Source organism: Periplaneta americana, chromosome 12 (assembly GCF_040183065.1).
Source record: "Periplaneta americana isolate PAMFEO1 chromosome 12, P.americana_PAMFEO1_priV1, whole genome shotgun sequence".
NCBI lineage: Eukaryota > Metazoa > Arthropoda > Insecta > Blattodea > Blattidae > Periplaneta > Periplaneta americana.
The window spans coordinates 84351993-84367093 of record NC_091128.1 but is presented as its reverse complement, the minus strand read 5'-3'; the positions used below and the strand labels follow the sequence as shown (position 1 = coordinate 84367093).

At 32.5% G+C, this 15101-nt stretch overlaps 1 protein-coding gene across 3 annotated transcripts in view; it reads right to left on the bottom strand.

Moving 5' to 3' along the window:
- LOC138710638 (uncharacterized) overlaps window positions 1-13415 on the bottom strand; it is a 46707-nt gene extending 33292 nt beyond the window's left edge. The window contains exons 1-4 of one of the 3 annotated variants that reach the window (XM_069841673.1): window positions 12872-13415; window positions 11080-11337; window positions 7979-8130; window positions 416-668 (exon numbers count right to left, since the gene is read on the bottom strand). In XM_069841673.1, coding sequence (XP_069697774.1) covers window positions 416-668; window positions 7979-8130; window positions 11080-11337; window positions 12872-13075 — 867 coding nt within the window. In that variant the 5' untranslated portion in view covers window positions 13076-13415. Of the gene's footprint in view, window positions 1-415; window positions 669-7978; window positions 8185-11079; window positions 11338-12871 lie in introns of those variants that run through there. The other 2 variants (XM_069841674.1, XM_069841675.1) reach the window with 2 other exon arrangements.
- Between the last annotated feature and the right edge of the window lie 1686 nt (window positions 13416-15101).

Here is a 15101-nt window from a genome sequence, read left to right as displayed (position 1 = left end):
ATTAGTGTCCAGTGCACGGGGATTTTGTTGTTTTAACCTGCTTTTCGTTGAACTTTAAGACTTTTAAGGCCTAAGCCGAATTCATGTTAAGCATATAATTATTAGCACATTTCTGTGATGAAAAATACAACAAAAAGGTGTCGAAACGCTGGGTACATATTATTTTTATCACAGTAACTAGAAGGATCACTTCTTCAAGTTGTATAGTCAGTCATGAATCACGCAGTAAGTTTATAAATAATTTCGAATACAGCAGTGGCAGCAGCAGCAGCAGCAGCAACAACAACAACAATAATAATAATAAGAATAATAATAATATCTAACCAAATGCGTTATACTGTAAATTTTCTAACGAATTTTCCTTTTAACTACAATAAGTTATTGCTGCTTGCAACAACAATATGATGTACGGTACCTGAGACTCTTGTTTCATCTTATTTTCCAAACGCTGTGTCTTTAGGCGAGATTGTCTCAAGACTTCAGAGTCGTGCCAGTATCTTAAAGTCGCAATTCTCTTTTGATATTCCAACTCATTTGCCAGGGCAATACGATTGCGAATCGTTTCGTCCTGTAAATAACCCTTCAAGATTCTCTCTTTCCTCTCTTCTTCTCTTCTTTTTGCAAGTTTATTTACACGTTCTGTGTACCGTTTTCGACGCAGAACACAGCTGAAACATTCAATATGAACACATACTACACATTCTAAACTAATGTGTGACTAGGCTGCCTTGAATGTCAGCACAGCTATGTGATATACCGATATTGCTTAGTAATATGAGTTAATTACAGGGATTTATTTTTTTTATTTACATATAAAAAGTAATTAGTTTACACTTTGTACTCAATACAAGATGTGAAATTTTAATCTAGCTCGGTAAGTTCCAATAACTCATGATTTAAACATGAAATGTCAGTAATAAGGCTTACACCTTTAAATGTCAATCATAATTTGCACAGTAAAGTTAGACTCAATATCAGTAACAGAATATAAAAATCCTTACCTATATTGAAATCATTAATTTTACTACTTTACTTTAGTACGATTCTTGGCATCTCTCAGTGCAGTCCCTACCCGGAGATCCGATTGAGGGACTATTTTACCTCCGGAGAATTTTACACTGAGGGACTCCATGAATATAAACAGTGAAAAATATAGTGGGACTGCATTGGTGGTAATGCAGCTTATGTGGGTACCTCTTTGTTACTTGTTACAGTCTGTACAAAAGAAACCAAATGACCTGGAAATGTACAAAAACTTGTCCAGACATGTTCAAACATTTTTAACAAGAGCCAGAACAGGTCACATTGTCACTCAATTGTACCTACACCGATTTCACATTAAATGTGAAATCAGTGTAGGTACAATTGAGTGACAATGTGACAATGAGAAATTTTCTGATAATCCTACTTGTCTGTGGTGTAATAATCATGATGAAGATCTGGAACACATTCTTCTATACTGTCCATCCATAAACCACAAAAGAAGTAAATTAAAATCATCAGTACCAGTTGCAGAAGACACAGCCCTGCAGTATATATTGACTACACCTCACCTCTGGCTACTAGCAACAGGCATCTATAATGCACACCAATCAAAATACCCCTCATTTCTCGTGAAAAACAACAACTGAATAGACTACAGTGGACTTTAGTGGACTTTATGTTGTCAGCAAACAGCTGGATACATTAAGAAGATTGATTGATTGATTGATTGAAATCATTAAATTGAATGAGAAACATACAATATATATATAACACAGTTGTATGAACACTTTTAAAAATAAAATAAATTATTAAAATTGATAAAATTCAGACATGTTTCGAAGATTACCTCTTCATCTTCATTGACTCTACCACGATGGCTGGTTCAGGTGATCGAGTCACTGAAGATGAAGAGGCAATCTTCGAAACATGTCTGAATTTTATCAATTTTAATAATTTATTTTATTTTTAAAAGTGTTCATACAACTGTGTTATAATATATTGTATGTTTCTCATCTAACCCATGAACACTGTTTAATTGACCTCATATGTGAGATTTGAATTAAATTGAAATTTTGTAAATTCAGTTGTCCTGTCCTACCAACCTGATAAAGTAATAGAAAACACAGATTATTGCCCTATTATCCGTCTAATAACAGTCTGGTGATTGTAGTTTGCTGACAGGAGTTATTTATGGAATTCGGTTGGGAAGAAAAACATTTGATATAGACCTATCAGTACTTTTAGCAGTAAGAAATAAGAATAGAATAAATTTCTAGTATACCATATTTACTATTTTAATTAGGCCTACTATATATCTACTTAAAATACCTTAGTAAATAAAAAAAATAGGGTCAATATAGAGTATCCACCAGCCACTGAACGAATATTGCACACTTTTATCACTGCCAATGTGGTGCTATAAATCAATTTTCATTACTTTTATTAGAACCACAACACATTTCAATTCTTATTGTAATATATATATATATATATATATATATATATATATATATATATATATAGTATTATATATTATTATATAGTATACATTATATATTATTATATACAGTAGTATACATTAACTAAGGTAATTTAATACATCACAAGACATAGACTAAATGTAATTATTATGAAAGTCGCCATATTTTCTACATGGAATTACGATACACTTCCACTAGGTGGCTACTGACACCAGCAGCAGGGCCGGCAATACATGCAAACGAAATTATACTAAATCTGAGGAATGTTACTACAGGTTAGGTTAGGTTAGATAGGTATGTATTATGTGACAGATTAGGTTAAGTTTGTTTAGGTGTGTAGTATTATGAGAGAGGTTAGATTAGGTTTCATTAGGTGTGGAGTATTATGAGAGAGGTTTCATTAGGTGTGTAGTATTATTACTATGTTGATGACACTGAAACCTACTGTTACATTAACGAAATATGGTCGTATTCATCATTCACTCACGACGATTTTCGTATATAAGTAAGGTACTTATTTAGGACGGATTGGGTGGGCTTACAGCTATAAATCCAAGGCATTTTAACAAGTTTCTATAGTGGTTGAAACATAAGTAATATTCATCGGTTATAATTTGAATATAAGTTACATTAAGTTTAATAATAATAATAATAATAATAATAATAATAATAATAATAATAATAATAATAACAATAATAATAATAATAATAATACAATTATATACGCTGTTCTATGCTGATAACATGTACAGTACGGTACCGGTATTATTAGACAATCCTGAAGATAATCTATGATGATTCCTTTTTTAATTCGTTCATTTTACAATGCTTTACCAACTATGATGGTTATCTAGCATCTGAGTGAAATGAAGATGGTAATATCAGTGAAATGAGTCCAGGGTCCAGCATTTGCTCCTAATGAGTTGAGGGAAAACCTCGGAAAAAAACCGCAACCAGGATTTGAATTCGGCTGGCTCATTTTATGGTCCATAGCACAACTCACCATCTTAACAGAGCAACTACAGAAAATAATATTGAAATATTCATTAAAAAAACAAACAAAAATACTTGTTCTCAAAGGGAAAGAACCAATTCCTACTTATTGTTAGTAAAATTTACCCAAAATAACGAGCTACTAGAACGAGTTAATTTCTTTAACTATTTTGGCTACTATCTATCAATGATAATGACAGTCATAGACATACCGGATAGCTCTAATAAAATAGTTAATCACTGATGAACGTTATTGAACTACTTCACTGTATTAATACTACTTGTTCAATAACATTCATCAGTGATTATACAAGTGTTAAAAGGATGTATCCAAGAATAAAAAAGAAGTTAATTTATCAAAACTCTGAGTACTATGAACTCTATACTGAAAACGTCCATTGTTCAGAGAAATACAAAATTACATATTTACAAAACACTAGCTATGTAGACCAATCCTTTGTGAGGAAACAGGATGAAACCAAGGTTACTGCTGCAGAGATGAGATTTATGCTATACACTGTGTGCTACACATGGATCACAAAAGGAATGAAGACGTAAGAACTGAAAATGTAACTGTATTACAATGCACAGGAATGTACAGAAAAGAACTAGAAAAATCATGTCAAAAGAATGACGAAGGAGAGTGTTCTAAAGCAGTTTTGATACCAGTCTAGAGGATGATGATCTATCAGGCATCCAAAGCTACCTGAAAGCCAGATTTGCATAATATATTCGTCATTGTAGGTATGTTAACAGAAAGCCACCAATTTAAGCCACACAGAATAATTGTGTGTACTAAAAGTTGGGTTTCTGGCATCTTGTCAGCCCATTTGAGTTGTGTGGATATAAAGGGAAGAATTGTGACGGTGTTGTGTATAGTTCCTGGGGTAACTCAGTCGGTAGAGCATTTGTGCGCTAAGTGAAGGGTCCTGGGATCGATACCCAGCCCCGGAACAATTTTTCCCTTCAAATTATTCAGAACCAGTGTTGTTTTACAATCAGTTGAGTGGGATGAAAAATTGAATTCTATAATGCAGGTATATTTATGTACGATTGGCAACACTATTATCTTCGCCATCTATTCATACAAGTAATAACTAAAGAAGTCACACTTACACCAACAAATTATCATCACTATCAATTAGTAGGGTCATATTTTTGAATGTCAGTGTACCACTTACATCCTCCTGAGTCCTGAGAGTATAGTATACTATACCATACTTCATACGTGATTATGATATAAGATGTAGGCTATGTGCAGAGACCTGAAGTATAGTATAATATACCTGTATTTGTGTCCTAACTGTAACTTGCATAATTTTTTCAACATTTTTCCTCATGTCAGTGACTTTTTTTTTTTGAAGTGCAGAATTATACTGAACTTTAAAAATAAGACAACAAATGTCTCAGGACTCAGGAGGCTATCATATTTTTATACTTATCTAAAATAGTGTCCACTGAAATTGATATTTAAAAGTAAATTATTTCAGAAAACTACTTATTTTATGGGTTGAGACGTAATAAACATAAAAAATGTTAAATAGGCCTAGTGAAATTAGATATTTTATGGTGGTACAAAATTACACAGCTAATTGGGATAACTTTGTACCACATATATGTTTTCCTATTAAATTCAGTTCTCTATATTCCCCTTCAAATTCAAGGTAACTTTTGACTGTGCAATAAGAAAATACATTAAATGTTACAGTATTCATATAAAGACACAAAAAAAGTTTAGGCCTATCGAAAACATAGAACATTTTATAACAATAAAACATACTAGCATGCACTTACTTACAAATGGCTTTTAAGGAACCTGCAGGTTCATTGCCGCCCTCATATAAGCCTGCCATCAGTCCCTATCTTGTGCAAGATTAATCAACTCTCTATCATCATATCCCACTTGCCTCAAATCCATTTTAATATTATCCTTCCATCTACGTCTTGGCCTCCCCAAAGGTCTTTTTCCCTCCAGTCTCCCAACTAACACACTATATGCATTTCTGGATTCGCCCATACTTATTTTATGGATTCGCAACAAGCTGTTTTTTATGGTGATGGGTTGTTAGCCCAATCCCCAAGCTGGAGGACCACCCCTTATCGGATGTGTACGACTGCTTATTCAATATATTCGCAGCTACCCTCCATATCTGGAGGCAGTCTCCTCTATCCACAACCTGAGGACGCGCCATGCTGTGGTGATAGGGACCCACAATACATGGACATACTAGCACTACAAAAGAAAACATAAACACAATTTTTATGTAATTATTACCTAAATAAATATCTTTGATATAAGTTATTTTTAATTCTCTAATCAAATTCTTCAGTCTTAACATAATCAGTTCATATGTGCCCCTTTTATTTACCAACTTATTAACTTTCTTTATTACTTCAAACTGATCAGACCACATTCAATGCCTTCTCTTCTCGATTTACAATAGACTTTGTATTTGGAGATGAGACCATGCAGTTCAATACTATTGACTGTAGGCCTACCAATGAACAGTGATCCTTTATATGAGACTATTAAAAAGTCATCAATGTCATCCATAGGCGGAGTTATGGGGGGGGGGCAAGTTAACGCTTTTTTTTCTATTAACATTAGAAAATATTGAATTCACAAGATTTTTCTTGCTTTTGTTTATGATTAAGTTTCTGTGCTTAAATTGACGAATTACGGTCTTCAGACCATTTGTCTGGAATATAATATTTATTTTAAATGTCTGAATGTATAAGAATTTCTATACTTCATTTCAGGAATGGAAGCACTATAATGTTTTTTTTTTTTGTAACAGCCTGTACTGATGTGTTAGAACTCTGCAGGTGTTCACACAGCCACTTGAAGAAATATGAATAACATACTGCACAACAATGCAGAAAAAATAAAAGTGATTCCAGTATAATGTGCAAACTTAAAAACGACATTAAATAAAATAATTAGAATTCACATTTCATATGATATCTTGCTTTTTTTAATAAACAGATAAAGTAAATGTAAAGTTGGTCCACTGCTGTGGAGTAATGGTTAACACGTCTGGCTATGAAAAGAGCGGTTTGAACAAGTTACTTGGTTGGGGTTTTTGCGGGGTTTTCCCTCAACCAATTGAAGCAGAATTGCTGGGTAATTTTCGATGTTGGACCTCGGACTCATTTTAAGTTCAAGGTGTGGCGTGCTTTACTTGTACAAGAGTGCAGCTGTTTGGCTACCCAATCATTCACAGAATAGGAGTGGTAAGCACAATAGGCCTCAGGCTGCAGTGTAAGCCTTCGGGTCTCTCCTCCATACAAGAGGAAAAAAAATTAAATTGTCTGTATATTTTGTTACAATTTTACTTTATTTTACAATACCTTTATTAAATGATCATATTCCGATATACTGTACCAAGGTCAAGCTATAATGGGGGAGAAGATAAATGATGTCCCCCATAATCTCGTTATATCGGGATTCTATGGTTTTGCTTTGCCCCCCCCCCCCCCCCCCCCATGGAAACAGTTCTCTCTCCGCCTATGATGTCATCATAGCACACAGTACCAACATTCTCGGTGAAAACATATTTGGCCTCCCAAAATTATTTCTGTGTTTGTTTTTCCATTTATTCAATAGTGTTTGTCTTGGGATGGAACACAAACGTGCAGCTTCTCATTGAAAAAAGTTTTCCAGTGTTTATATCTAGTGTATCTAAAGTATTTCACTGGAATACTGTTGCATACTGTTTTCTCTCCGGAAAACCCTTTTGACCTCTTGCCTTCTAAAAATTTCAATGCATTATGGAAATCCAAGACGACTGTAAAAATTAGAACAGTGAATAAACAAGGTCAAAGAAATTTCATTAAGAAGCCTTAAACTTAGACTTAGTAAAAAAAATTAATTATTTGATATAAACTTAAAGTGTGTCTATAGTAGATGTAGTTGTTATGTAATAATTCTCATGTTATTTAATAAACAAATTAATTATGTTTATTTATCACCAAATTTAAATGTTTATATTATCATGCAAATTTTAGAGTGGTAGAAAGTAACTCTGAAATCGAACCAAAACAGCACTGTCGGATTAATTTTATAATTTACAAGACATAGGATTATGTATTTCACTGGTTTATTATTGCATTGTATTTTATGTATACTAAAAATATTAAGCCTATGGAGCTGTTATCATTTTATCATCTCTAACCACTGTGTTGACACATGACAATATCCTTAGAGTGGCACCCCTGGGTGCTGGGGTGCAAGGTTTTGGAACTGCTGGTGTACAGTATAAACTATAACTAAATTCTACATTGGAATATGTATTATATGGCTTTCTTGTGTTAAATTCTATCATACCTGGTTTATAGTATGATAGAATTTAACACAAGAAAGCCATATAATACATAATCCGAAGTGATTCAGTATTGAAAGTTGTGTAATCAAGATGTACCAGTATAAATTCTACATTTTAACACCTAAGGATTAGTGTTACACTCACTCAAGTATTCTAAAAGGAATACAGTACCGGTACTGTAAATATTTTTCATACCTTTGTTCACGTTCTTCAGCTTCCCGTTTTCGCTTTTCTTTTATGTCTTTTGTTTGCTTCAGATTTATACTTTTCTTAATGCTGCTTTCTAGATCTTGAAATGCAAACTTTTTCATCATTAATAAAAGCTGATTTTCTTTCTCTATTTCTCTCTGTATGAATGAATTTTTTTCAGAGTCATTATTTATGTTCTTATCAATCTTTGACATATTACTGAGTGTTGATGTACCGGTATACCGTACATATTAGTGCATAAGAACTATCATTCACATATGCATACATTTTTCCTAATACAAGGAGTCCGGATGAAAGTATAAAAAGTAAAAAAAATATATCTTCCAAGCAATTTATTATACATAATACCGTTAATTCATCTATAAGCCTACCTGTGTCTTACGACTGTATTAAAAGAATAATGATTTTTATGCAGGTCTAATCACATATTTTTTTCCTTAGTAGGCCTATATAGCTGTCTGAAAATTCACAATGTTGGCGAATTAGGCTGCTAAGACCATTATAGTTAATTTTAATACTACATATTTGTACATATTGCGCACAATACTACATATTTTTAGAATAATTAGGCCCGCATATTTTTTACATAAAATTAACATCCATGTCAAATGTCGTTTTAATTAAACACCTTATAAAGAAGATTATCAAAATTTCAGCATGAACTGCAACGAAATTATAAAATTACTTACCAGTCTACAATCTTAAATTCCAAGTTATTGGTACATAATGGGGCACATATTTCAGCAATCAGGATAGATGGGCACTCAGGTATAACCTGGTATTTCTATACTAATCCTGCCGTCTTGCATTCTGTTCTCATCTCTGGAAAAACCTAGGTGATTAACAAGTCCCACTAAATAACGATCTCATGTCATCCCACCACCTGAAGGTAGCTCAACGTTTGTTTTCGTCTTTTATTAGCTGGTGTTTACAGAGAAGTAGAAAAGGGCGAGTGTCTAGGGTATATCCTGCAACTGCGTGTGAAGTGATGTGGTATATAGACTATAACTTCGGCTGAATTTCCGAAAGCATCGAAAGTTAGAAGCTATTGGACTTTCACTGATGGAATTGATGGACATCATCTCGATGCAGAAAAATAAACTCAGTGCTGTCTGTGGAACTGCAGGTAAGCAAGTAATGAAAAAATTCGAAGCAGTCCTTGAAAGAAACCGGGAATATGCCAGCTTATTTACTGTTAGCCAGATCCTCAGCAGAAAAACGTGGAACCCCACAGAAGACACTGCTATCAGCCACAGCCATTTGTTCAAATATGCAGTAGTAACTTCATGCAGTGTCGAGAGATTGTTATCGATGTATAAGAACATACTTTCCTATTCCCAACGGAACTTAACTCCTTAAAGTATGAAGAAATATCTTTTGGTCCATTGTGCTTCATACCAGTACCTTGATTAACTTTAGAATTGCATCAAAAACTATATCGTGACATATATATATATATTAATTTTCTTATTTATCTTTATTTAAAATAAAACTATTTTTTTAAATTCATTCATTCATAGTTTTCTGCCCAAGAGCAGATCTTTCACTGCAAAATCAATATTCTCCAATCTTTTATATTTTCTGCCTTCCTCTTAGTCTCTGCTTACAATTCATATTCAATCTATATGGAATTCATTATAATTGTTATTCTTAATTATTCTGTATAATTTCAATCTATCAGTAAGTTACTTAAATTTAAGATTTTGACAATGCTAGAAACTTGTACTGTATACAAGTCTATTGAACGTTAATAAATATTAATAATAATAAATGTCGTCTGTCATCTTATATCATCTTCTGCCCCAAATTCCCCGAACTTTTCTCTCCTTCACCACTCCTTTTAGTGCAACCTTCAGTAGGCAGTTTCTTCTTAGCCAATAATCCACCCAATTCCTTTTTCTCTTCCTGATCAGTTTCACTATTATTCTTTCTTAACCCACTCTTTCTAGCAAAGCTTCTTTTTTTATTCTGTCTGCCCATTTCACACATTCCATTCTCTTCCATATCCACTTTTCAAGTGCTTTTAGTCGCTTCCCTTTACATCGTCGTAATGTCCATGTTTCATGTCATGCAATGCCACACTCCACATAAAGGACTTCAATAAAATCAAAATATAACATTTTAATAATAGTTACAGTATTTATGCAACAAGTGGATAATCTTGATGATTATGGCATGAGTGAATGTTTGTCACACGAACGATAGTGAATGCGACAATTTTCACAAGTGTCATAATAAGATTAATCATGAGTTGGATACAACGCTTTATGGCATCTTAGTATTATAAATTGTAAGAAAGAAATTATGAAAGAAATTCAATTCGGGATATATAGCTGACAAATTGTCTTCATATCTTCATATCAATTAGTTGCGCCTGGCCTTAGCATTGAGTAAAGAGTAATGGATGACCTTGGAAGTTATGTTACAAATGTTTCTTTATTTTGTTAATATAGTTTCTCTGAACCACAGAACTGTTTTATGTGATATTACAAAAGTGATAGAAAATTGTTAAAGATTGGAAATAAATGATACATTATCTTCTGTCCTGCATTTCATTTCTTGTTACGTTGCGTGTAAAAACGATATGGTAACCAAGATAGCAAGCGCTCTGGTATTGTCGTAACCAATATGTCATTGCTTTTATCAGCACGCGTGCCATAATAAGACAATTATGCACGATTTTCGGTGTAGTAACAACCTGTTTATAATGCTAGGATGGTATAAAAAAATTACAATGCTTCTAAAGTAAACGAAAGAAAGATATTATGCAATACATCTCATTAATAACTGAACTTCCACAAAGATCTACTCTGGCAATATTCAGATTACCGGTACTTCCAGTCCATGATTGCCCCAATTACCATTTACACAATGGTATTACAGAATTTCCTAAATATTTTTCTGTAATCTTAATAAAGATATGGGTCCAGATATTTTTCACAGTCCAACTTTTACAAAATTTTCCAGTTTTCCTATTAAATATTGGAGTGAAAGAGAGCAAATGAGTTCATTGTAAACTGCTCAACACTAGATACTAATCAACCAACCAACTACCAGTAATGACCAAAGTTTTAAAAAATACTAACCTTTCTTGCTATCTCTTTTTCTATGTCAAGCACATGTATCTTATTTAAATGCCTGCGGTATTCATTGAACTCCTTAAGTGTGCAGATGACTTCTCCTTTTTTATTTATGAGACCCATTTTAAGCATAAAATCTCTGTTTGCTCGTCTAGAGAAGAATGATCTGAGGTGTTCATCATGTAGTGCATTGTATTTGTAGCCAACTTCAATGCAATTGGGATCATAAATACTGAATTTTTTGTCTTTCCCTGTCTTCCAAAGCTGAAAAAAACACTGACTTGAATTAATCTTTTTTTTTTTTTTTCAAGATTCAAATATTAATATTGTTCAATTGGAGAAATGGATCTAATTGCCTATTTTCCTGAAAGACTGTACACATTCGTAATTTCACTATTGACAGAAAAAAATAAGTTTCGAAACATGCACCTATAACTTATATTATGAAAAGATCTCTCGTTTTACTATTTAATAACTATATTTACTGTATTTATTTATTTATTAAGACCTACTTATTAAGACCTCTTTTTCTTTCGAAGTAAGCGTAACTTTACAGTCAGTCTTCTTTCTATGCGATTTCAGGTAAGCATATGTGGTTATTTCTCTTTATACAGTATATGTGTATGTGTGTGTGTTGTGTCTGTGTATATATATATATATATATATATATATATATATATATATATATATATATATACATATACAATCAAAGTTGATGGATACTACATTATCAGTGACGCCTCAATACTGCAAGTTTAATTTCTTAAACCCAAACTTTAAACCAGTAACAAAATTCGGGCGTTTCTTTAAAATGAAAAATAGAACGGACAGCATAATTTCTATAGATAAGATATTATCTCTGAATTTGGCAGAAAAAGTAATACGTAAAATAGAGAAGAGTTAATTGAATTGTTCAAATGTTCCATGGTGAACATTTCCGAAAACATCAATCTTCCTATTACGTTATGCAATCCATAGCCTATGAGATTAAAAATAATTGTGTTTTGACTTCAAAAGAAAAGTGATATACAACAGGTGGGGAACTCTTCTGTTTGTAGGCTTCTTTGAAAATCAAATTATGTTAAAATAAAAGGTTTATAAATTTTTTAAATTAAAGAGATCCATAGGATAAGAGTCGCAGATTTACTGCGTTGAAAATCTGTTGTGATCAGGACAGAAACTTAATGGTCTATAATATTACACATTTAAGTACTAGATATCGTACCTAAAATCCATTTTGTCACATGTCATGTGCAAATTTACGTAGGCTGCCAAGTCGGTTATATTTGTAATGATGATATACTATATACTGTATACCGGTACTGTATTCTTATATAAAAAACAAAGCAGAATGTCCCACAATATGAGAAACACCGACAGATAAGGGAAAATGAAGGTGAATAAAATGTTGTAGTATCAGTATCTACAAAGATTACTCTTAAATTATTATCTGCAATAGAACTGAATATGAACTTTTACTATTTCTGCAAATTCAATACCGTATATTTATTTTACATTTATGTATGGTATATTATTCTGCAGGTAGAATTCTCGTTACTGTACCTACAAAAATTTGCTTTGAATAATTGTTCTCAAGTATTCTTTGTAAATTGTGTGAAAATTTACAGGTTTCTTATTATTTTTACCCATTAATAATAATAATAATAATAATAATAATAATAATAATAATAATAATAATAATAATAATAATAATAATGCTTAAATTACGGTACTGGTATTTAAAAAGGATTTATGTACTGTATTTGCTTCATAAAAAGTTTTGTTATGGTTTCGTTACCTTCCTTCCAATTTTATTGCGACTGAATACAACAATCCCCTGTGGCATCTTACACATTGGTAATTTGGAACTTAACGCCATTTGATCCCATGCAGGAAGGCCATTTTTGGGAACTCCTCCTCTTGGTTTCTTCACAGATGAAATTAATTCATCAATTTTGGTAGGTCTGTATAATGTCAATAAGTCAAAATAACTGAACTCCATTATGCAAAACTTATGTCAGAAGAACAAAAATATCTGCTTCTTATAACTTGTCTTCTTTGATATCCTGCATACTCCTACTGACTATTATGTATTACATTTATATTATCATTCTGAATTGTTGCGTGCATAATAATAATCATGACCTCCTCCAATTTCTTATGCAAGGAAAAATATTTTAAGGTCATTCCATATGAATTTGAAAAAAAAAAAGTGTTGCATGACTGTCGTCAAAATTGATATGTCTTTTTTGATGAAGAGATCTTAATATGTCATGCAAATTCTGAAAGGAAAATTGTGAAATGTAAATAGTTTGCATGCCAGGTCTGTCCAAAGTTTTGAAAATTAGCACTGGAAAACAAAAACATAGTGTTATTAAAAACAAATGACTAACAATAACTATTTTATTCATATATCATTAGAAAGTTACAGTTTTTTCCACAGTACAAACTAGGTATAGACAGTTATATTCCAAAATTTCGAGGGTTGTTCACAGGCGTGTCACATAATATAACGAAAAAATGCTAAAATTTAGTATTTTATAATATTTTTATCAATAGGATAGATTTAAGAGAGAGACTTGTTTTTTTCAGGACAGTTACTTCTCATATACATCTATCAATGGCATATATCAGTTTGCAAAATAATGAGCAAAGGAAAGAAATATTCTGGTCTTAATTTTTGTCAAAATTATTTTTTTCAAGTTTTCACGACTGTTTGGCGATGTCTGGGAGAGACTTCAGATTTCATATTTTTTTCTCAAATTCAATACAGTATTAATAGTTTGCGTGATAAATTCCGTTTTCCAACTCTGACCAGTTCATTTCTTGTCACTGCTAGAGACAAAGCATTCCAGTGATACAAGTCACTTTACCCTGTACTCAAGAGCCACATTCCTATGAAGACGAAAGTACTGCTGTATACATTCCTAATTCGATCCTTCATGATCTATGCATGAGAAATTTGGGCAACAGCTCATTCACGTCAACTGAAACGCCTAGTTGGAATAAAACATTCTGTATGTCGAATCATGGCCGACTTGATGCTCCCTTCGCTTCTTTGTATATGGCCTTGACAATAGTAATCTTATTCTGAAATTGGTTTGTTTCTCAATTCCACCACGAGGCGCTGTCTGCCAAGGTTTGGTGTCCACAGAAGAAATACTCAATATGAATTAAAATAAATTATTAACATTTATAACAATAATAAATAAGAAAATAATAAGTATTATTATGATTAGTTCTGTTAATTATGATAAAAGCGTGAGTTTAAAAGCAGTGAAGGTAACACATAGAGACCTGTTCAGTTTAAGTAACATGATGACAGAGACATAATTTTGTAGTTCATTCACTGAGTAGCACCCCTAGGCTAAACTGCGATGTTTCAAAGTAATCACTTGGGTAATTATTTACCATAACTTGTACTAAGTTGTATAATTTCACTCACTGCATTGATACATTTCATTTGATATTGCGATTCAAGAATCATAGTTTCAAGATTTTGCGACTCAGTGGATTATAAGCCACATTTTTCGAAGGAACAAGCTTTTCAGTTAAAGGTGCTGCAATGTTATCTCGAAGTGGCCTAACAAATTTCACAGTAATGATTTTATCAAGTCGTTTTTGGCAGTCTTCATCACAAATTGGCATTGCAAAAGAGGGCATCTACACAATAACAGCTCAATTTCTGAACACAAATTTTCTAATATATTCTTTTTTGGTATTCTCTTTCGATGATTAAGCAGCTGATCTAGAATAAATTTTGCATGAATACTGCCTTCATCAGCCCATTTCTTTACATTTTCCAGTTCTTTATGTAACGGATCTCTTTCAATTAGTTGGAGTTTTTCGGTTGTTTTCGTTACTCATCTTGCTTCTCTTGTAACACTTGATTAAGTTGTATAATTTTCACATGCAATCTGTTAATATTTCTTTTTAGCTCGTCAAAGTTGACAACGTCTATTTGCATTGCTTTATGGTCATTTTCAACTGGCAAGAAGGGAATGTCATTAACTGATGCTGAGCCACTT